Source organism: Schistocerca nitens, chromosome 3, assembly GCF_023898315.1.
Source record: "Schistocerca nitens isolate TAMUIC-IGC-003100 chromosome 3, iqSchNite1.1, whole genome shotgun sequence".
NCBI classification, from domain to species: Eukaryota; Metazoa; Arthropoda; class Insecta; order Orthoptera; family Acrididae; genus Schistocerca; species Schistocerca nitens.
The window spans coordinates 246,716,175-246,741,863 of NC_064616.1; the positions used below are offsets into that span (position 1 = coordinate 246,716,175).

The window sequence follows — 25,689 nt, forward strand, 5'->3', positions numbered from 1 at the left end:
GGAAAAGAAGGCATCAAAACCAGACATATTAGCCTTTTAACAGACAATTATTAGTATGTCTGAATTTTTTGTGCATGTGGTTTTACTGATTCTTTAATGATGAATATTTCATAAATGATAAAAAGTAAGATTTTAATCAGGGTGATTTAAATTATACTTTCAACAATAAGGATGCATTCCATAAAAGAATATTGGCTTTTCAAATGAGTACCATATAGCGAGTATATGAGAGAAAGAAAGACAAATTGTTATTTTTTAGGTGTGATATTAGAACAATTAAACTATCACATCTTGACACATTTGGAGGGTAACATTGTACCTACATTGTGTACTATCTTGATCACGTATCAATAGTGTATTATTTAACACATCCTCTGGGTTCTGATTCATATGACAGGTGTTGCAGTTTTCACATGTGTTAGGATAACTTCTGTATTACACACACATATCTAAGCATCTTGCTCAGTTACTATGCTTATCAGTATTGTAAATCTGATGCTAAAGGTGTGGAGAAAATACGTAATGTTTCAAAATTCCTATTACAGTTCTCTAGAGGTTGTAGAGAGGACTTTGTGAGTAAAGTGTTGGTAAGGAAATCGTCTCAGTAAATGTACAGTTTGGATATCTGATTGATTGATTTTAACAAGAGAGCTAAAACAGCTTAGGTCTGACCTGCCACTGCCCGCACCGAAACTACGTTTATTGTGCGGTATCGCTCCCTGTATATCTAGTAAAGCCAACCAGTGCCCTTAAATAGTGCAATGAGACCCTTTACCAGTTTTTTGTTAGACACAATTTCTTCAGGTCTAGTTGTCCCAAAGATTCTGTATCTTTTACTCTCCAATGCCATGCATTTGAAGATTAGGTGTGATGCAGTTTCTTCACCCACATCACAGATCCTACATTTAGGGTCCCCTTCCATTATACCCATTGTTTGTAGGTGTTTTTTGAAGTTCCCATGGCCGGTCATCAGTCCAGTCATGAGTTTGATCTCTTTCCTGTTCAGTCCCAGGATTACAGAGCTTCTTTTAAAACATGGCTTGGGTATCATTAGCTTACCATGTTTTTGTTTATGGACCTTGATCCAATATCCTACATGCTGTTTCCTAAGCCAGTTCCATAGTTCTAATTTGATCATAGCCTTGGTGATTGTCAAGACAGGTTCCAGTCCAATAAATTGAGTTGTTGAACCCATCCTAGCCCTGTGGCAATCTGCAACAATCTTAGATCTTGTTGCAGGAGCTGCCAATGATTTCAGAGCTGCCTGGCTGTCTGAATAGATGTAGATGCTATAGTCATTGTAGCACCTACGCATATTCTCCTCCACACATGTTCTGATTGCAGTAATTTCTTCTTGGAATACAGAGGCCAGTTTCCCTAGAGAGATGATGCTCTCCAGTCTTGGCTGAACCCCGTACAACCCTGCCTCAATGCCTTGGCCTATTTTCAACCCATCGGTGAACCAAACGATGTCCCCCATATGGTGTCAAACTGTTTTCTCCCACTGCTCCCTACTTCCAATTATTATGTTGTAAGGCTTGTTGAAACAGTTGGGAGTTATTATATAGTCGGCAGGCATTTCCCCAGCCATACCTATATTTACCTCACTCACTATGTTAGTGTGTGATTCTGGATATCTGAATGAGACCCAGTTTTGGCCAGTTTAAGTCTGTATGCCCCAGCTGCTGCCTCCACCTTAACCCAAAGGTGAAGTGGAGGCACATCCAGCATGGCTTCCATTCCAGTGGACGTGTGCTGCTAATTCCGCCCATTATGGCTAAGCAGGCCAGTCTCTGCACCTTAGCAAGCTCTTTAGCAGCAATCTGCTGTTCTACCTTCTTCCACCACACTACGGCCCCATAGGAAATCCTAGGTCTAACCACTGTAGTGTATATATAGTGCATACTCCTGGGGCTTAGGCCCCAGTTTTTGCCACAAGCCCTCCTAGTACTCACTAAAGTACTTTTTGTCTTGGAGCAGATACTCTTAATATGAGGGGTCCAAGTTAGCTTCTCATCCAAGGTTACCCCTAGATATTTCACTGTCCCCTTCACAGGTAGAGTTTCATCGAAGAGCTTTAGATTCCAACTTCCATTCTGAATATGTCTCTTTGTAAATGGCACCACAACAGTCTTCTTAGAATTAACTCTCAGATCCTGTTTAATGCACCATTTTTGCACAATGTCCAACCCTCCTTGTGCCATATTCCTGACTGTGTCAGTGAATTTGCCAAGTATTACTATGACAAGGTCATCTGCATATCCTTGGCAGAAGCATTGTCTGGAATTTAGTGCCTCAATGAGTTCATTCACCACTAGATTCCACAATAGAGGAGACAAAACTCCTCCTTGTGGGCAGCCTCTAGTGGTCTTAATTACCATCTTTCATTCCTCATGGTAGCCTCTACCTCCCTTCCACTAAGCATTGCCCTGGTCCACCTACATATAATGGTCCCCAGGTCATGCACCTCTTCTGCCCTTATCATGGAATTTAAGGTCGTGTTACTGAAGGCCCCCTCAATATCCAGGAAGATGCAGAGTGCTATTTCTTGGAAGTGAAGTGTTTTTTCCACCTTCCCAACGACTTGGTGGAGAGCTGTCTCACATGATTTACCTGGTTGGTATGGGTGTTGCTTCAGGCGTAGAGGGACCCTACTTAGCCTCCTCTCCCCACCATATACATTAACCAGTTTTTCCAATGTTTTGAGAATGGAGGAGGACAGACTGATTGGTTTCATATCCTTGGCCATGGTATGATCAGTTCTCCCTGGCTTTGGGATGAAGACAATCTTCACTGCCCTCCAAGCATTGGAAATGATTCCTACTGTTAGGCTAACCCTGAATAGCCTGCATAGGACTCTTATAAGCTTTCCTCCTGCCTGTTGCAGGAGAGCTGGAAAAATTCCATCTGGGCCAGGTGACTTCAACAGTTGGAATGTTCCCACTGTCCACTGGATTTAGTTGAAGTTCACACACTCCTTGGCTGATTCCCAGTCCTCTCTTTGAGTGCCTGAGAACCATTGTCTCTCTGGGGTCACGCACTGGTCTGTGTTATCCAGCAGAGCATATTGAGAAAAGTGAGTTTTGAGGAGCAATTCCAGCGTTTCATGTGCTGTCTTTGTATATTCCCCATCTTCCTTCCTCAATGTACCTCCTGGATTGGTTGGTACTCTAGTGAGAATCTTGTGAAGTCTGGCTTGTGCAGCCATGCCCTCCACTTTCTCTCAGAATGCCTTCCAGGGTGGCTCCTTTGCTTGTCTTATTGCAAGATTGTAATTGACAAGGGCCTCACAATATTTAGCCCATTGTCATTCACATCTCACAATATTAAACAGTCTCAGTATCTGTTTTCTTTGTGTTTTCAGTTTGTTATTCCTGCAAGGAACATTCCTATTTGTGCACTTCCTGGTGATTGTGCAGTTGTCCTGATATAAGGTCACTATGGCAGTGGTAACAGCCTCTGCTACTTCCTCAAATTCTACTGGCTTCCTTATCATGGTTTTAATTTCCGATAAGCCTAAGTCAAAGTCCCTCCTATATGTCTCCCAGTCTGTTTTCCTGGGATTCCTATAAGTCATGGTCTGTCTGATGCCCATTTCAACCTTGAATTTAATGTACATGTGGTCTGATGAGGATGGCTCCAACACCAAATGCCATTGTTTGACATAGCTACCCATCGTCATAGAACCAAATGTTATGTCAATTACTTCTTCCCTTATGCTATTCCTGAATGTAGGTTCATTGCCCCTATTCAGGACCTCCAAGTTGTTAGCTAAGAGAAATTCAAGAAGGTACTCACCTCTACTGTTGGTGTCCTTGCTGCCCCACACTAGGTTGTGGGCATTGGCATCACATCCCACCAGCAGTTGGTCACCTTGCCGATGGCAAGTCTCTACCAGTCTCGTCACCCCCAAGGGAGGGGGAGAATTGTCTTCGTAAGAAAGGTATGCTGAGGCCAAAATAATTTCCCTCATAATACCTTCCTCACATTGCTGCATTTTGATGGTCACTAAGTCCCTAGAGCAGAAATCCATCATTAGCATGAAAGAAATGTCATTTCTAACATAGATGCATGTTCTGGAGTTTCTTAGATTCCTAGCATAGATCAGCTTACCTCCAGTGCCTCTGAGGCCCAATACAATCCCTTTGTATAAATAGGGTTCTTGTATCAGGGCCACGTCCACTTCCTTTCTCATCAGGCAGCGGCTCAGGGCAGCAAAGGCCCCTTTACTGTGCTGCAGATTAATCTGCAGCACCTCCAGGCTCTGTCTTACTGCCATCTTTGAGGTCCTTGAGAACCCTGATGGTGGTGACCTGCAAAAACCCTAAAAACAGTTTCAGGTCCTGCTCCCTCATCGCCTTCAGGGACTTCTCACCAACCCCTACCACCAGGGGTCATCCTTTTGGAGCAACCTCCAGGTTAATCACTCTCCAGTCTTCTGTCGGCACTTGTGGGTTCTGGGCCCCTATTTTCCTGAACAGAGTCTTGGGAGAGACTTCCTTAAGGATCTTAGGTACCAATAATGATATCTTTGCGGTCTTAAGAAGCTCCCTGGCCGTCTTGGCCAGCAGCTTTGCATCTTCCCATGGGGATATCATTGGCACCTTGTCCTTGAGCCATTCTACTGTGTGCACCTCCTCACAGACAAAAATGAATGCACCACAATCTAGATAGACCCTCCTGAAGTTGGGACCTGGGCCAGCGTCCCCCATTATCATTCCAAAGAGCGCCATCTGTACTAGTTCCTCCTGCTGCAAAGTGATAGCCACCAGTGGATAGCCTTCCTGGATAACTGCCATCCTATAAACCGAGACTGCAGTACTATAGGTCTGTTTCCGTATTCCTTGCCTCGGTGTTTTCTGGACTCGGTTATCCATGGAGGAGGGAGTCTTTGATTCCTCCCTTATCCGCTTACTATCTGTCTTTGACGTTGTGGGGGTCTGCGTGTCCCCTTCAACCTGAGACAGTTCTTTCCTGGGGGTCTTGGGTTCTAGTCCCTTTACTTCCCTCCACTTGTTTTTAGGAAGCCATCCTTTTCCTTCCATTTTCCTCTGTTCCCTGAATAGCTTCCTCCTCTGGGCCCCAGACAAGCCTTTGATCTTAATCTGTCTAGCTTCTCGGCTACAGTTCCCACTTCTGGCTCAGGTCTAGACCCTGATTCAGTAGTGGAAATGCCTTCCATCAGTTTCAAAAATGGTTCAAATGGCTCTGAGCACTATGGGACTCAACATCTTAGGTCATAAGTCCCCTAGAACTTAGAACTACTTAAACCTAACTAACCTAAGGACATCACACACACCCATGCCCGAGGCAGGATTCGAACCTGCGACCGTAGCAGTCCCGCGGTTCCGGACTGCAGCGCCAGAACCGCTAGACCACTGCGGCCGGCCTTCCATCAGTTTGTCCCTGATGTTTACGTATCTGAGATCTCAATTTGCCCCTCAGTTTCTTTTTCTTTATTTTCTATAGTCATGTCCATGTTGGTCCCACAAGATTTGGGGATCTAGAAGGTCCACACCACGAATACCCCACGCAGTGTAAGGCTAATTACTCAGGGAGGTCACCCGGTATCCCTGAGGCTCCATTTGTGACACGTCTTCCCATGTGCCACACACGCCTCAGCATGGATCGTATCACACTGAGGGTTGGGTCAGGGAATAGGGTAGGACTAGGAGTGGATAGGGAAGATGGGACACTCTTAGTCTGATCCATCAGCTGAGGCCTTTCCAACAGTAGGCCCTATACCTTTAACATAGCCCTCAGCTTCCCGCGGATACGCAAGCATTTCCACCCACACGGACAGTGCTTCGTCCAGGTGGTGACACCCGGAGAGGATGGATATCTGATCACTTGCAAATCTCCTATTTCACAATATGCACACAGTATTGATAACAATATCTCTGCTGCACATGGTAACTGCACTGTTCATTGCACAAGGTGCATAAATTATGTACATGATCCACAAACCTTGGTGCAAATCTGTGGAGCAGCACAGTCTACTCTCCTAGTTCCAAGCATACCAGTTTCTCACAGCCATTGTTGTAGCCAGACAAAAGTGGTATGTGATGGGCTGAAGGAATCTGAAAAATATTCTCAATATATGCATTGTGCAACTTCTTCTTTATGTACTGTACTGTGAAGCAGGAGCTCACAAAGTGATCTGATGTCCAAATATATTTTATATCCAAACGGTTTCATCCAGGTATATGGTCCTTATAAAAACTTTATCTACTAAGCCCCCACTACAACCCATGGAGGCCTACAATAGGAACACTGAAATACCTTGTATATTAATGTAAAACATATATACTAGCTGTTGTGAGAAGCTCAGCAAAAAGTTTCAATTTTATTGAAGAGGTTAACCTGTGCTAGTTACCAAATTTCTTGACAATTAATGAATTTTCATCCGTTACCATACACCATGTTTTGTTGATCATTTCTCCATTATGATTTGTTGAGTTCTTTACTGATGTATTGATATGTTTGACAAGGTGACAAATTTACCTGTCTAGTCTCATAATGTTGTTACCAAAATTCACAAACTATCGCGTAGCCTAAAAACACCATGTACACCCTACAATTACCCTGTTACCCATAGAGTTGCTTCCCATGTGTAGTGCATGCCTGACCTGTCAAGGGGAAGCCTACGATTCTCCACCCCATAATGCAGATCCAGAAATCTACAGCCAAACTCATCAAGGAATCTATGCAGCCTTTCGCTGAGACCTTCCACTTGGTTCCAAACCAAATAACCTCAATCAATTCTGGATACAATACTACAGACCATAAGCTCTGCTTGGACATAATGACTGAGGCTACCTGCCATCACAACTTCTGTTAGCTGCCCTACAAACTGAGGACGGTCTGAGAACCCAAGTGATAAGAATCGTTAGTGCTGACATGAGTCTCAACCTGCAGATGGCTGCACCCTGCACCCTCAATAGCTGCAAGCAGGGCCTCCTATGCATTATGAATGAGGCCCCCTGGCACATATACAGAGTACACATTGGATTTCTTTCCAGCCCTGAAAGCTATTTTCCTAAAGAACTCCATAATGCATCCAACACTGGAGCTCCTGAAAACTGGTAAATCCCTCCCATCATCTGCCTACTAGGACCCTGTTGAAGGAGCAGCGACCTGTCCATTTACAGGGTGAACAGATGGGGCCAGACAGCCAGCTCTCACATCAACTTCCTGCTTCAAGGGACACAAACTCATTGTAATCCACTCCTTTCCACCCTGCCATGAGGGCAGATCCACAGCATTGAGTATGCTGTAAAGTGCCCCGACAGAAGAAACAGGTGACACTTGAAGTGGCTCACGAGCTGCACCAGATTCTCTACTGCCATTACACCATGAGAGAGCAGCCAGCAGATGGCTGATGATGGCAAAACCCCTCTTCAGATGTTTTCAAACTGCATCCAGCTCTATCTGCATCTGCATATAGGATGCACACACCCTACCCATTATACTACTACTAATTTGAGAATCAAACTGTACAAGCACACAGAAAAAGCCACAACATAACTTGCTACTCTCCTGAAGTGTCACAAGCCTGACTGAGCAGTCTTTAATGGTTGCTAGTTGTTCAAAACAAATGGTAATTTCACTACAGGCTGCTTGAATCTGCACTACAAAGTTACCTAAAATGCAAGACTGTGCCACTTAAATATATGAACACACAATGAATTTAAAAATTAAACTGTTGAATCACACATAAGAAGCTTACTACATAACATGGTACTCTCCTGATGTGTCACAAGTGACAGTTGCAGACTGACTGAGCTGTCTTTGACAGTTGCTAATCCTCAGCCTGTGCCTGACCTGAAATTTTGTGTATGGAAGTTGGGTCTCATAATTTACATACCATAGACCAAGAACACAGATGCTGATAATGATCACATTTTGATATAATATGGTCTGTCATATCAAACAATGGAAACTCTAGGTAGGAATGTCAACAATGTAGGAAAAGATAGGTTGCTACTTACCATAAAGAAGACAAGTCAAGTGGCAGACAGGCACAATTAAAAGACACTCATATATAGCTTTTGGCCACAGCCTTCATCAGTAAGAAGAGACACACTCACAACATTCACACATGCACAAGCAAGAATACTTCATACCCACACATGACTGCCAACTCCAGATTCCAGCCTGAGATGCTGGAGTTGGTGGTCATGTGTGCATGAGGTATGCTTGCTTGTGTATGTGACAAAGGCTATGGCTGAAAGCTATATGTGACTGTCTTTTAATTGTGCCTGTCTGCAATCTGATATGGTAAGTAGCAATCTGTCTTTCCCTACATTGTAGTCTGTCATTTCCTAGATATTTTCCTTAAGTATAATTTTCTGTTTTAATTACTAAAATGGATTTTGTGAAATTTACTACAGAATATTTCTTCGAGATTGGGAAGTCACAAGTTACCATAACATCTTACATACCCTTAACTCTTAGTCATACAGTTTTTTTTTATCATATGTACAGTAATTCATCGAAGTGTCTAATCCTTTTAACGTGCTATGCCTCTCGATCTAATACGCATTGCACTGAACTTGTAAATATTATGAAGAGAAATGTTGATAACTACAGAAAATAATTTGTATCCCATGTAAAATGCAAACAGGAGTCAGACCTTAAAGTTAACATTTCAATGGATGGGATGTCCTAGAATAGCCTTTGTCTAACTTTGTGGCAGCTTTTGATAATTACTTAGTGACCTGAGTGAGTGTAAACAAAACAGGAATGACTCAAATGTAAGGCAGCTGCTGGTACAATGTAAACAGTATGATTATGTAATTGTGTGGAAAATGAGGAAGATCCTTAATCCTTGCAAATGTGAACAATACATTTACTGTCCCCAGGATACTGCACATTCTTGCCAATATAGTAGTATTTTGTCCCAAATGTAAAAATAATCACTTAACAATAATCATCATTATTATCATTTGTTGTAATGCAGAAATACAATAATCATATGTGGGCAAACTGAAAAATAATGCCCAGAACTTCTTATGTGAAAATACTTAAAGCATTTTAAATAAAACAAATATTATTTACAGTCTCCATCTTTATTCTTCGTGTCTACATATTTGCAGCCCTCTGCTACTAGAGGACTCAGAATTGTGGCATGTATCATGACAGTGTGTGATGTAATTATGTAGGTGAATGAGAAATTGCATGTTGCACACATGGAGCACTCTCTCCTTCAGCATGACAATGCCAGGCCACTCAACTACTGCAACATGTCCAACAGTCCAACACTTTGGGTTCACTGTTATCAATCATCCTCCATACAGTCTCAACTTGTCCCCATCCAATTTTCATCTGTTTCCAAAACTTAAAGAACACCTTCAAGACCTTCACTTTGATAGTGAAACAATGATACAAGCAGAGGTGAGACTGTGACTCCATCAACAAAGTAAAACATTCTATAGTGATAGAATCAACAAACTGGTCTCTCGTTGGAAGAAATGTGTTTGTTGCCAGGTTGATTGTGTCGAGATATACATATGTAGTCATGTAGAGTAAAGATATAGAATGTTAATAACATAAAAGTATTGTGAAATCATGTAAATGTTTTGTAGGCTGTTGTAAATGTGTTATACACTGTTTTCAATAAGATAAAAAACTAATACTTAAAAGTAAACAACAAAATAAAACCATTTCATAAAGTAATAAACATTTACAAAGGTGTATCTCAGAAACTGTTTGAAATAGAGCATATTTACATACAAAGTTTATTACATCTTATGATCATGCTTGCCACCTATAAGCATACTGACTTTTTTCCTGAGATAAGCTGTACTTTCTGTACTTTTAACGATTTACTGTCACAGTCCAATAGGGACATTCTGTATCAAAATTCACCTTGTTAGATTTTTCAAGCTTCTGTTTAGAGTTAAGAAAAATGGAGCCTATATTACCACTTGCCCTGTAGGTATGCTTGTCCAAACACAGGTACTGGTGTTGACCTCTGGATGGAAGCCAAACTGTCTTTTACAAACTGTGTAATAAGTTATTTCTAAATGTTCCCCAAAAATTCAGATATGAAATGGCAGTGCCATTTTTGTGGTACAATAAACATTGTTTATATAGATTCTTACAAAGCAGATAAGACATAGATATGGGGTACGTAGTGAGGATAATCATGTAACCACTAAAGGGGGTAAGTGGAACAAACATTGTCATGATATGGGACTTTATTTCTCCTTCACCATCTGGTTTATGGACATACCAAGTATTTAGAAATGGTGGGAAATTCTGAGTCTGGCCTAATATTTCTCAGATAATCCTCTAATTTGGTGACTATTGACTCCAATTTTCCTCTCTTATCACCTCAGATAAGGTGACTCCAAAGAACTTGCAAGTAGGCCTACTTCTCTTTTTTCTTGGTAACTGTAAATGTGACTTTTCACATTTTATAACAGCATGTCTTTCACTTTATAGGGACAACTATCCCATTATCTTGGCAGAGGGAATGATAAGCCCCGTCAACTGGACAGCTTTTTTGTAAATATGTATTATGTATTCATGTTTTGTGCCATGTTCTACGCCCTTGAGGATCTCCTCCATTTGGATCTATGGAACGAATAGTATATGTAATGTAATCCAATCTCAACAGCAGTCAAATGGTGTAAGTGTATTTTGTAAAGACAAAAACATCCATGGCAAACAGTTTTAAAAATTCCTCTAGCCTTAACTTGTATTGTAAAATGGCAGTTTAATACATAGAAATATCAAAAGTTCAATGAAAATATTGTTACAAAACTTCCATCTGAAGAGCTTCATTCATACTAATTCCATAGGATCTCATCTCCTCAGAAGTATCATACAAGCTAGTGCCACAGATAGAAAAAAGAATCATGATTTCGATTATATTATAGACATTGAGTCATATTAGTTTTTCCATTCTGTCCCTGAACTGATAGAGAATAGAATGTGCTAAAGAGCTTGTGGAGAGTACCATCTATGATTGCTAAACACACCCAGCAGCAGCACTGCCAGCTGTTGGCCAAGTTGCAAGCTTACAGCAAACACCACCAGCAGCTTTAGCCAATCTGCATGCTTACAGCTCTGACCACAGTGTAGCACTGCTAGTTTTCAGATAATCCAGTTGACATAAAAGCTGAAATGCAGGACCCTAATGATAGAATTTGTGAGTGACAACTGTAATATCGTCCTACTGTGTGCCCCATTTCAGGAGCCCAGCAGTTTTATGTAGCAGGTAACTGTAATGTGCTCCCTCTGCTGCAACTTCACTGTCACACACACACACACAAACACACAAGTCAGTGTGCTGGTCCATTAATGTGTGTTGTCATGGTTCTGTGATTTCAGAGGTCACTTGTGCATTAGAAGTGCTGTAATTTCGTTGGTCACCTAAGCTACATGTTGTGTAATGTTATCAGTGGCCACTTATGCAACAGTACACTGATGTGTCAGACCTCCTTTTTCCTGGAGTAGTGCAGCAGTTCAACATGGCACAGACTCAGCAAGTTGTTGGAAGACTCCTGTAGAAATACTGAGCCCCACTGCCTCTTTAGCCATCCATCATCCATAATTGCAAAAGTGTTGCCAGTACAACATTTCAAACTAACCTCTTGATTATGTCCCACACATGTTCGATGGAAGTCATGTAGGGCAGTATGGGTGACCAAATCTTTCACTTGATCTGTTCACAATGTTATTCAAAACAGTCATGAACAGTTGCAGCCCAGTGGCATGATGAACTCTCATCCATAAAACTCCATCACTGAACAGCTGTAAATGGTCTCCAGGTAGCTGAACGTAACATTTTACAGTCAATGACTGGTTCACTTGGACCAGAGACCCAGTCCATTCCATGTAGACACAGCCCACACCATTATGGAGTGCCACGAGCTTGCACAGTGCCTTGTTGACAACCTAGGTCCATGGTTTCATGGTGTCTGTGCCACACTCAAACCCTACCATCAACTCTTACCAAATTAAATCTGGACTAATCTCACTAGTCCATGGTTTTTCAGCTGTCTAGGGTCCAACCGATATGGCCACAAGCCCAAGAGAGGTGCTGCAAGCAATGTCGTGCTGTTGGCAAAGAACTCATGTCAGTCTTCTGCTACCATAGCCCATTATTGCCAGATTTTGCTGCACTGTCCTAACAGATATGTTTGTTGTACATCCCACATTGATTTCTGTTGTTATTTCAGGCATTGTTGCTTGTCTGTCAGCACTGAAAACTCTATGCAAATGCTGCTGCTCTCAGTTGTTAAGTGAAGACTGATGGTCACTGTGTTGGCCATGGTAAGAGGTAATGCATGAAATTTGGTATTCTTGCCACACTGTTGACACTGTGGATTTCAGAATATAGAATTGCCTGATGATTTCTGAAATGGAATATCGTGTATAGTTAGCTCCAACTACCATTCTGCATTCAAAGTCTGTTAATTCACGTCATGCGCCCATAATCATGTTGGAAACCTTTTGACATGAATCACCTGAACACAAATGACAGCTCCACCAATGCACTGCCATTTTATAACTTGTGTATGTGATACTACTGCCATCTGTATTGTGCATATCTCTGTGCCATGGTTTTTGTCATCTCAGTGTATATGTTGTGATTTCAGTGGTAGCCCAAGCGATAGATTGTGTAGTGTGTTCAGTGGTCTCTCGTGTGATGGAATATGTCAGTGATTCCAATGGTTGCCCAAGTGACAGACTGTGCGTAGTGTTAGCAGTGGCTGCTCATAGAACAGGCCATGTTCAGTGACTAAGTGATTTCTGCTGTGACAGGCAATGTTTCTTGTATCAATTTCAATATCAATAAATGTTTACTTTGTGAGCAGTTATGTCTCTCAATTGCCAGAACATCCCTGTTCTACTTTTCTACATACGTTATCCTAAAGTGGTGATGCCCAGCTGGCTCGTATCAATTACTTTGTGCCTGTGATTAACTCAGATGAAATTGTTTCCACCACTTGCACCACGACAGCTGCATCATTGCCCAGTGAGCTGCATTTTGTGGTTTCTCATATCGCTGTCTGACTACCACCTTTCTGGTCTACCCTCTAGTTCACACAGGTTGAGACCAGCTTCATTGCAATAGATTAATGTCAGAACACATCACATACCCTTATGTTGTCAGCCAGCTTGACCAGTGCTATGGTGCCAATGTTGCCGATGTCATGACTGCATCACCACCCACCAAGTGAAACCAGCACCTCAACAGGGAGCTCATACACAAATTCTCTATATCTCCGGCAGAGTGCATACATTGGCTGATTACTGGTGGTGACACTGGTGGCAGAACTCCATCACAGCTCCTGCATCACCTCAACAGCATGGTCAACATCAGCACAGCTCCAAATGAGCTGGTGTGTGTACTTCAACTGAACTGCCTGCATAGCTAGGCATGTGCCATCCTGGCAATTCAGCAGTCACTTTCACTGCAACAATTAGATGCTCTCACTGGCATTGTGGTCAAAGCTCTCCTGCAGCCCTGTGTTATGGCGCAGCTTAAGCTGTCACTACTAGTACTGTCTCTGACATGACAGTTATACCATCAGCCAGCACAGTGGACCACAGTGCCTTGGCATCCACCAGGGCCAGCCAGAAATTTCACCTGCTCTCAACCCAAAGCCCTCATGGCACAAGTATCTGCACTTCATGCTAGTCAGCTGTTGCTCCCACAACACTACATCTTCAGTAGTGCACTCGAGACCATCAGTGTGCCGAAAACCAACACACTATATGTTGCTACCACTGCATATTTGGTGTTTAAGCTTCCTGCTGCTGCCTACAGGGCATTCACCCAAACATCACTGGCATTTGTGAATGAGCATGCAAGGATTCCAAAAAATGTTGTGGCCTAGATGCTTTCTTGGTGTTTGGGTTCTCCATCACAGATGAAGTTCAGGTCATCTTGGATGCAATCCCCTTCCAGGAACCTGATGATGTTTGTGCTTTTTTTCATATCTCTGCTTGGTCTTGACCTGGGGTGTGCCACTAATTTTGAGGGACATATTTCTTTACATCCAGATGCGGCACTCTGTTTGTGTCAAACACATCCTTTTTCAGTCTCCTTACAGATGGCTATTAAGCTCAAACTCAATCGTCTTCATGATGCTGGGTCCATACAACTGGTCAAACTAGTGCTTGGACCACACCCCTGGGTGGCTATGTGTGACTACCATCTGTGATTGCCAAGCACAACCAGAAACAGCACTGTCATCTGTTGGCCAAGGTGCAAACTTACAGCAAAGGCCACAATGCAATGTTGCCAGCAGCCTTAGCTAATCTGCAAGCTTAAAGCATTGACCACAGTGCAGCACTGCTAGTTTGCAGATAAGCAAGCTGACATAAAAGCTGAAATGCGGGACTCTAATGATAGAACTTGTGAGTGTGGCATCCAATTCCTACCAACTGTAGTGTCATCCCTCTGTAGGCACAGAGCAGCAGGATTATTTAGCATAGAAATCTAATGTTTTTCCTTAGCTGCAGTTTAACTGGATCTGTATATAACTACACACACAGATGCAGATCAGAGGTTATTGGTTTGTTGTGTGTGCTTTCGTGGTCCTGCGATTTTAGTGGTTGCCCGAACAATGGGTTGTGTAGTGGCCTCAGTAGTTGCTTGTGCTACAAGAAGTGTTGTGATTTCAATGGTCTCCTGAGCAACAGTTTGTGTAGTGTTATCAGTGGTCACTTGTGCAATGTGATACACTGTGATTTCAGTGATTGCCTGAGTGATAGATTCTGTAGTGCATTCATTGGTTGCTTGTGCAATGGAACATGTCAGTGATTGGTTTGGTCACGCATGTGATGGATTATGCACAGTGTTTACGGTGGTCACTCATGCAATGAGCCACGTTCTGTGACTAAGTGGTTGCCTCTGCAACGGGTAATGGTTTGTGACAGAGTGATTATTGTTCCTATGACAAGTTTCTTGTACCAACATCACTATCAGTAAAAGTTTACATAGTAAACAATGATGTCTTTCATGGTCCAGAACATACCTATTCCACTTTCTATGTAAACTATCTCAAAAGCTTACTGAAAATATTGGGTGAACTAAGTCTGCAAAGACAAGAAGGGTAACAGAAGATAGGAAGAGGCATATGCTGGCATCATACCGGTGAAAATAGTAATATCAATTTTAGGATTTATAACTAAGAGACAAGAAGAAGAAAAAGAAGGAAGCAAGAATTAATAATAGAAAAAATGAAAGCTGGAGTTACCAACATTCTTAAGAATATCTTCTCTTTATTTTTCATGTGCTTCTTTAGATGTTATAATGAGCACTTTTTGTCTGTGGCAGTATTGATTTCTCACATTCAGCATTGAAGAAATGCCATATGTATTCTGTGGGTCAAGAGTTAATACAACACTGACATATTCACACTTTCAAACATCAATTCTGAAAATACAACATAAACACAGCAGTTCATTTTTCTTTGAAGTGTTGAACATCTGTTCTATTGCAGAACATCAGCACTCCTTCTCATTAGACAGCACTCTATAAAGAATTCATTGCATGTTTGAGCATTTGTCTAAAACTCTCATCTTCCACATACACTGGCTGTTTGATTTTATTTTGTTAAACTGAAATTTCTGTGTTATTGTTGGAGCTCTTTATTTGAAAATATATTCCACAGTATTAGTAATCATTTTGACATCAGGGGCCAATGATAAAAATGCCTGCATATTCCTTTGTTTTAGATTTTCTGATAACACAGACTGAAAAAATGAATAGTAAAGCTATAAAATTTGTGGTATCAACAGTTCATACATAACCTGTGGATGTAGGGCATACTGTCTTTGGCAAATGCACAACAAAATTTTTGTGCTAATGACCAGGGTCATATAAATGTATAATTTCATTAATGTTATCAGCAAATGTTTTTGATATATACTCAACAAACTGTATAGTAGTCACATTAGCTTCTTATGTCATTCATGTAATTACATCTGTTTTAGATATTGTTGCCATCAAAATTGCATGCTTCAGCTAAGTCAAATTATTAATATACACACACGAAAAATAGTTTTGCATCACCCTGGTTCCCAGAACTCCTGAAGATAGGTGTTGACTGTGGATATTGTATCACACACACAGTCACTTTGACTGTTCAGAGATGTCACTAAACCCACCCAAAGATGTAAACAACCAAGCATGAGCAGCACCTATCAGATGGAGGGGGTCCGACAGCTGATCAGTTCGAGTCATTCCACCAGGAAAGAGGTACACGGCTCATGTTGTTGGTAGTTCAACCATGCATAGATGGTCAATACCATCGTTCAATTGCATCTGCATTGTTACTTTGTGCCAGGAAGGGCTCTCAACAAGGGAAGTGTCCAGACATCTCGGAGTGAACCAAAGTGATGTTGTTCAGACATGGTGGAGATACAGAGAGACAGGAACTGTTAATGACATGCCTCGTTCAGGCTGCCCAAGAGCTACTGCTGCAGAGGATGACCGTTACCTACAGATTATGGCCCAGAGGAACCCTGACAGCAATTCCACCATGTTGAATAATGCTTTTTGTGCAGCCACAGGATGTCATGTTAAGCCTCAAACTGTGTGCAATAGGGTGCATAATGTGCAACTTCACTCCCGACGTCCATGGCGAGGTCCATCTTTGCAACCACGACACGATGCAGTGTGGTACAGATGGGCCCAACAACATACTGAATGGTCCACTCAGGATTAGCATCATATTCTCTTCACCAATGAGTCTCACATATGCCTTCAACCAGACAATCGTCGGAGACGTGTTTGGAGGCAACCCAATCATTCTGAACCCTTTGACACACTGTCCAGCATGTGCAGCAAGGTTGAGGTTCCCTGCTGTTTTGGGGTGGCATTATGTGGGGCCGACATACGCTGCTGGTGGTCATGGAAGGTGCTGTAATGGCTGTTCTATATGTTGATGCGATCCTCTGACCAATAGGGCAGCCATATCAGCAGCATATTGGCAAGGCATTCGTTTTCATGGTCAACAATTTGTGCCCCCCTCATGCACATCTTGTGAATGACATCCTTCAGGATATCAACATCACTCAACTAGAGTGGCCTGCATGTTCTCCAGACATGAACCCTATCAAACATGCCTGGGATAGATTGAAAAGAGCTGTTTATGGACGACATGACCCACCAACCACTCTGATGGATCTGCACCAAACTGCAGTTGAGGAGTGGGACAATCTGGACCACTGGACCAACAGTACCTTGATGAACTTGTGGATAGTATGCCATGACAAATACAGGCATGCGTCAATGCAAGAGGACATGGTACTGGGTATTAGTGGTACTGATGTGTACAGCAATCTGGAATACCACCACTGATGGTCTCGCTGTATGGTAGTACAACATGCAATGTGTGGTTTTCATTAGCAATAAAAGGGGCGGAAATGATGTTTATGTTGAACTCTGATCCAGTTTCCTGTACAGGTTCTGGAACTCTCAGAACCAAGGTGATGCAAAACGTTTTTTGATGTGTGTGGCATGACATTGTATTCTGAGGATATCAGCCAAAGGCACCAAAAATTTTCCCTGCTCAAGAGAGAGTAACTAAATTCATGTGTAGAGTTCATCCTAGAAGTTTAGAGAATTACAGATTGTTACAACAATATCCCAATATATATTCTCACTGACGTCCACCTGCTTAGCTGAGTCATAATATGCTTACCTCCCATGCACTGGGCCCGGGTTCAATTCCCAGCCTGGTTGGAGATTTTTTCCACTTGTGGACTGTATGTTGTGTTGTCTTCTTCATCCTCATCACCAGCATGCAAATTTCCCAGTATGGTGTTAACTGAAATAAGACCTGCACTTGGAAGCTGAACTTCCCCGGATGTGGCCTCCTGGCCAACAGTGCCGCACACTCATTTCATTTTCATTTTCTCATTGATATGTTTTATTTGCAAGAATCAGTTTCTGTCTACATCAAATATCTCATATGACAATCACAGTGCAAAGAGAAGGCTGCACCTACATTGTGAATTGAATAACCTTAGCATGATGCAGAAAAGAGTGCATTACACAAGCACAAAACTGTTTAGTGCTCTCCTTCCTCAAATTAAATTTATTGCCAATGACCTGTCAAAATTTAAATGGTTCAAATGGCTCTGAGCGCTATGGGACTTAACATCGGAGGTCATTAGTCCCCTAGAACTTAGAACTACTTAAACCTATCTAACCTAAGGACATCACACACATCCATGCCTGAGGCAGGATTCAAACCTACGACCATAGCGGTCGCGTGGTTCCAAACTGAAGCGCCTAGAACCGCTCGACCACAATGGCCGGCTTTTGACTACATTTATTTAATACAGCATAACCTAATGCTATTCAGTAGAATCTGTTAATCAGTTAAGTATTCAAGATTTTTAATTAGCCTGTATTCCTGCAAAGTTTCTATTTTTCTTTTAAATATCTGTTAACCTGCTTTCTTTATTCACTAGGCTGTCATTAGTTTAGTAGCATTTTGTTAATTATCTTCTGTCTTGTAATGTTGGTGATGGAACAGTTCTTCATTTCACATGTCTTCTAATCCATGTATCTTATAACAATATTTGAAAGAATCTTTGTAAAACACTGTTTATACTCATTCTACTTACAAGTGAATTGCTTGGTATCTGGATGTACAGGATTTGAAATAAATAAATGAGATAAATAAATAAATAATAAATACAAAATGCTATGTGTTAGAAGATAAAAAATACACTCTACTGGAAAACTTCTACAATTATTTTTAAAACGTATTCTTGCATTGCTATAATTCAATAAATGTAAGTTATATTTCTACATCATATTGCACCGTAAGCCACAAAAGAGATGCTTAATTGGAGTCCAAACTGTGCAAAGCTTTTAAGCCATACTTTCCATCATCTTAACATGTTGCTCATATTGTTTACTGGTTGTGGACTATGTGCACAATACTCACATTTAACATGCATGTTAAGTTGTAGGTCCTGATGTACTTACAAGTTCTGTACAATCCTAAAAGTTTTAGACATCAAAAGGGCAATATATGAAGTCTCCAGTGACTACCATAGGATAATTTTATCAAAAGACCTCTCACAAAATGATTAAATGTAAACTGTCATTGACAAAAAAGTTAATATTTAGCCAGGCATAAGTGTCACATAAGACACCCATAAATGACATAGGAACTGAGACTGATGGTATTACTCAAGTACATATACAAAGAAGGGCAGTAATAATGGTCACAGTTTTTTTTATCCATGGGAGAGCATCACTGAGATGCTGAAAAACCTGAATTGGTTTAAATATAGACAACAACTATCCGACAAAATTCTACTTATGAAGTTTCCAATAACAGCATTTAGTGAGGGATCTAGGCATATACTACAACCCCCGAATTATCAGTCCTGTACGGGCCATGAAGACAAGATTAAACTAAATACACTACACACAGAGGAATTGACTCAATTATTCTTGCTGTACAACATACCAAAATGTAAGATGAAGAAACCATAATACATGGAACAATGGGAAATATTGTACCATCTGCCACACACTTGACAATAGTTTTCAGAGAGTGCAGTCGTAGCTATAGAAGATGGCAGAGGCAAAAAATTCAGCTTTCACAGAACAGTCAGCTACTGATGACATTTTTGCCAAATATGAGTAATGAAGAAATTGCTGTACTCATTGACAATTGACTAAAAAAGCAGTCAATGGCATCTTAACAAATTAAAATCACAGTCAAAGTAGTAACAAATTATTAGCATGTTTGTCAGCAATAATTAGTCCATTTTTTCTTTAAATGTGTTCAGCAGTTAGCTAACATATTGTTAGTAAATACTTTTGAATACATCAAATCACCAGTTACTTTCATGTTATATTATGAGACAAAGAGAAGAAGTGTTATTCTCATGTCTGCAAACAGTGCTTAACTGCTGACATTTAATTTATTTACTTATGGTAGTAGATAACAAAATGTCATAAATCATCAAATTTACAAAGTAAATTATCAATATAAGTCACGTTTCAGTCCACATTACTCTAAGAGAGAGTCCTGTGAGGCTAAAGGTAAAAGAAATAGTAGCTGTTTCTGAAACACTTTCAGCGGGGAATACACATTTATTAGTAAAAACAATATGACTACCTACTTAATAGCATTTTGGTACACCTTTGGATACAATACAGTAGCATTTTTGCATGGTATGGATTTGACAAGTCCTTCCAAGATATCTGGAGATACATGGCACCAGATGTTATGCACATGACCACAGTTCCTGTAAATTATGGGTCAGTGTTTTGTGGATGCAGAGCTGGTGCCTGTTAGTGTCCCAGACATGTTCCATTGGGTTTAGATCAGGTGAATTTGGTAAGCAAAACATCTATGTGAGCTCACTCTCATGCCCTTCAAACCAGTGTAACATTGTTCTGACTTCATGATGTGGACAGTTATGCTGCTGAAAGATGCCATTACTATCAAGGAAGATGTGAAGTATGAAGGGATTCACGTGATCTGCAGTAATGTTCATGTAGTCTACATATGTCATGGTGCCTTCAATTACTACCACAGGCCCCATGGAAGCCCAGACAAAGTCCCCCATGGCATAATACTGCTGCAAGAGCTTGTGTATGTGGTGGCATGCATCTTTTGAGCAGCCATATGAGCTCAACCTGGTGGAATAAAAAATGTGTTCATCTGTCTAGGCAACACAATTCCATCAATCCACAGTCCATTGCAGATGATACTGTTATTTGTTGTCTGCTGTGGAACCATTTTCAACAATGTGCACCAAATGTTGTGCTCCAAAACACTTTTATATGCACCAGCATTGTACAACCTACCACATATTACCACCTGTCCTGCTTCACGAGTGGCCAAGCCTCAGATCTCAACATTCTGCAATGAGACATAGATTTCCAGTACTTTGTGACCTACTCATGGTCTCATTGTCCTTCAACCACTTTCCATAGATACTCACAACAGTAGATCACATGCAGCTGATCAGCTTTGCCATTGTTAAGATGCTCATTCTAAGGCATTGGGCCATAACAATCTGCCCTTTGCAAAAGTCAGTGAATTTCCCCATATGCAGTATATATCCTTACTACACTGATTCTCTATACATCTCTGCTCCACCTATATACCTTCCTTACCATGTCACATGCTGCAGTGCTACCAGATGGCATTCATTCTTGCATGGGGCAATTGTCACAATGCATTGACTCATCAGTATATTCAGTCTTCATTTAGCTTTTGACATATGTGTTTGTGACTGTTATCTCTACATGAGATTTCTTTTTGTTTATTTAGATGTTTGGTGTGAGATCTGAGAAACATCTGGTTGAAGATAATGTTGAAGTCAGTCCAGAGAACTCGCTACATGAGAATCAAGACCTGCCATATAGGAGCCTCTCTTCAGCAGGGCTGAAGAGGTTTGGCACTCAAGCAAGTCTAGACATTGCTGATGTGGACGTGGAAAATGTCATTGAAGATATTACAGACTCTGAGGAAGGAACAGAATGGTCAGGTGAAACAGATGATCACCATACACAGTCTACAGGTCAGTATTGTCATAAAACAAGATGTCTCACCACCTAAAAGATAAAGTGGACTGTGCTACTTCTAAACATAATTAAATTTCTCTTACTCTACAGTTGTTTATAGTTTTCCCTTTACCAAAATTACACATATTTACTGTAGTTAAATGCCCACTTAATCTAATGTAGATGCTGTGAGTTCTGTTACTAAGCACTAACAATATGGTCAGGTGTTAGAGAGGTTGAGGAAACAGCTGCCAACAAATTCAGCACAATACTACCTAGTATACTCTTCAGGCTTTCCCAGCGAGATCTTGACATGTGGAATAACCGGGACTACTGCCGGATGTTTGTGTCGCTCTGGCACAATATTTCAGCCACGTAACTCATTGCCTTCTTCAGGTGCTACCTGAAGAAGGCAACGAGTTACATGGCTGAAATATTGTGCCAGAGTGACACAAACATCTGGCAGTAGTCCCGATTATTCCACTACCTAGTATACTTTAATACACAGGAGGGCTATCAGCACTTCAGTAAAACATCTGACACTCTCTAGTTTCTATACATTCCATGAGTTGGTGCCAATTCACAAATAAAATGGTTGTAGCTGCTAGGCCATCTCATTTAGTGATGATTTACCAGCCCATTGTTTTATGTTATACTCTCATTGATATACATCAGTATATTACCTTAACTGTAGATATATAACTTTCCTATTCATCATCTTTGAATTCAAATATTTATTTAATCTTGCTGAGTTTTAGAGAAATTTTATTAGGCAGTGACCACAGCATTACAAGTTACTGATTATTTTTTATTATACCTACAATATTTCTGTCTCTCAACATCTGCCCCTCTACCTAGGTAACTCCACTTCACTTTTGTTTGTGTGCATACACCAGACAGAGTCCATGACTGATGGCAAAATGTACTAATGATGTGGTTGGACTAAAGTGTTTCATCCACATCATATTCTTAACACTGGATGATCTATTATACTTTCTTTGCCCTGTGTGAGAGGTATCCCATTGAGTTTGCTACATTTTCAGAATATACAGCTAGTTTCCCCAAATTCTGCTCAGTGATGTGATGCATTTGGTTAAATATGTGACTTTTAAACCAGGATATTTTTACTGTTTTGTAAATAGTAGCATGAGTGGACAGACCTCTGTATCATCTGGAGAGCATTGCTTTCGTCACATCTAAAAATCACATTTCTTTTAATTCTCCTCATAGGCACAAACATTTTGACCAAGCACAGTTTGTGACTCCACTCACTGGCCCCAAACTCAGCAACTGAAATATTTTACCCCTTAACTGCTAGCAATGTATATATCTGTGCACAGTGGTCATACCTCCGGTGCTAGTGACACATATATGCAACAGGAGCTGAGTGTGCCAGGAGTGCTAACATCAAATATATATGTTTCAGGGATATTACTAGTAAATGCTTACTATAAAACACATGCTGTATGTGAAGAAATGGCACAGAAGTCCATCTCTCTTTCATTACTAGCATAAAAGAGTAATAACTGCAGTAGATGCAGTTTGCATGAACAGGAAACATACACCAAAACTTGAAGCCAAACTGTGAACTGGTGAGACAGAATTTAGGTCAACAGACACTACAATGGCTTTGAAGAGGCATCAAAGAGGAGACACGTGTATGTTGATGACTTGCCATACAGCTGCAATGAAATTGTCTGTGAAAATGGTCCACCAAATTAATACCAAAAAACATAAACCAAAATGTGTTTTAGATTGCAATGCTCAATGCTCAATGGAATGTTTTACAAAACGCTGGAATGGCACCAAAAAAATTTCACTCCTTAGACATGTGTGTGCCAAATTCCCATGTTATTTACAAGGTTCATACTGGAAAAAATACTTCAGTCACTGGATTTCATCCTCATTTGTGAGGCTTTTAGAGACATACCACCAAGAAAGGAAAGCATCATGAGGTTGTTGATCAAATGAGGAGATTCCTTGACAGCTGCAAGAAAGGCACTTTCCAGGCATCATTGAATCATCAATAAAACAACATGGGCCTGTAAGAAGAAGTATCATTTGCAGCAGGAACAAAAACTGAAAGGAATCATGTTACTGTTGTAAACAATATGATGTGAGACTGTGTGCTGTGCCTTGTTTGTAAAATATAACAGTCACAACAACTTTTTGAAATGTGCTTCTTTGTAATGTTACCTAGTGTTAGGAACATCAATAATAATGTGATTCTTGAGTTTCTCCCGGTACGTTCACAGGAGCTCAGTCCGTCAGTTCACCGGATGATGGCAACATGTATGATCACCAAAATATTGTGCCCGTTGGACACTGTAGACTGGCAGTACACCCGTGGATATTTTGATTATCAATAATAATGACTATTCAAAGTACAATTTATTTTAAGAACTTTTTGGTAACAATAAATACAGAAGCATCTGTATAATAACCATTCTGCACAGTAAGCATTACTGTTCTCAGAGCCATATTGTGTCCAGCATAGAGAGTACTGCCCTGTAGAGCATACCAACAATATGCAGGTATGCACTCTGTTATGGCACACTCAGCATCAAAGGGTTAAGGCATTGTGGTATGATCTGGTGGTGCTATAAAGTAGAAAGTGATAAAATGAACCAAATATTCCCTTAACAGTTTCTTCATAACTGCAATGTGCTTGCCGCTTATTTGCACAATATTTAGTGCGCAACTTTAGATTTAATAAATTTATAGTTTTAATCTAAATATATCTCTGTATACAGAAAGAGTTTTAGTCTGCCTATGGAAACATCAGTTGCTTTGGTCACATGATTCATGTATAATTTTCCTTCAAAAACAAGATATCTGTATTTGTTTGGAGCAATTCTGAATTTTGTCCTAATACACCACAAAATTAGCTGTTCATTGGTTATTTCCATCTTACTCAATGACTTGGCGTGGCTATCACTGTGAGCACAGAGGAGAAGATTTTTCAGTCTAGGCAACCATTCCAAGTGCTGCTGTTTCATCCTTATGGATGTACCAAAATGTTGGGTTATATACAGAACCCTGCAAGCAGTCTTTCATCATTCTCTTGATTACAACAGCATTCCATCATGAGATTCTGACTGCACTTCTATCATGGCAGACCTGTAAAAGATCACACAGCAACTTAGAAGAAAAGGGCAAAGTCTACTGCCAGAATGACAGTATACTTTCAGTATACTTTACTTATTCACTTTTGCCATGCAGTTTCTTTAATGTAGGAGTTTTCTCTGAATTCTTTGCCTAGGACATTTGTTTTTGTTTTCTGAATTCTTTGCCTAGGACATTTGTAAAGCAAACTATCTATATGATGGATCCATTGGGGCTTTACTGCAACCTTTTTTTTTTTTTAGTAAGAACATCTCAACTTTTTCCAAATTCTAGGAAATTTTCTTTTTGGTAAATGTGTTTTATGTTATTTATGCAAGATTGGTGGTATTTTTATGTTATAAAGTGCAGGTCAAGCACAAAAATCCCATTATTAGTCTCTGACTTTCCTCTGTGTAAATTAGATAATGTACCCAAATATCCATGATAAAAAATGGCTGTATGTTCAGATCATTTGTGTATTTTTGATACATAGTTTTTTTTTTCTTTTTAGAGACTGCATGATTATTGTTATCTAGAAAAAGTACTTGTACAAGAATGTTCCCACTCTTTCTCCAGGTACTTGTAATCTTCCATTTTCTAATTTCCCATCTTGGTGAAGATAGCACTACAGAAGCAATAATAGCTTCTGCCAGATAATCATGTATGAGGTACCATATGAGTCTAATGATACATGTTGCTGTATGTACTTTTTCCAACATGACTGTTTGACTTATAATATTTTACCCTTATATCTTTGTTTTAAACTTCTATAGATACTCAACTTTTATTGTCATTCCTATGTGGTGAACCTACTCTGATAGCAATGTCAACTCTATGCAAGGATAGATGTAGTACAGTTCACTCAGGAGGTTTTGCTAATAGCTCTTCCTCCCCTGGGCACTACAACACTTTCTGCCTCATGAGTGAAGGAAGGAAACACCACAGCAGGATCATTGCCCTGAAGTCACCCTCTGGGAAGTCTGAATGACTGTACACTTGCAGTAGTGACTCCCAGCCCACAATTTTGATGCTATACTGGTACATTCATTCTTGTGGTTCATTGCAGACAT

At 40.6% G+C, this 25,689-nt stretch overlaps 1 protein-coding gene across 1 annotated transcript in view; it reads left to right on the forward strand.

The window, feature by feature from the left end:
- Positions 1 to 25,689, forward strand: part of LOC126248203 (uncharacterized) — a 988,540-nt gene that overhangs the window by 842,324 nt on the left and 120,527 nt on the right. Inside the window, exon 18 of the mRNA XM_049949008.1 lies at positions 21,282 to 21,531. Within this exon, the coding sequence (XP_049804965.1) occupies positions 21,282 to 21,531 (250 nt within the window). The remainder of the gene's footprint in view (positions 1 to 21,281; positions 21,532 to 25,689) is intronic.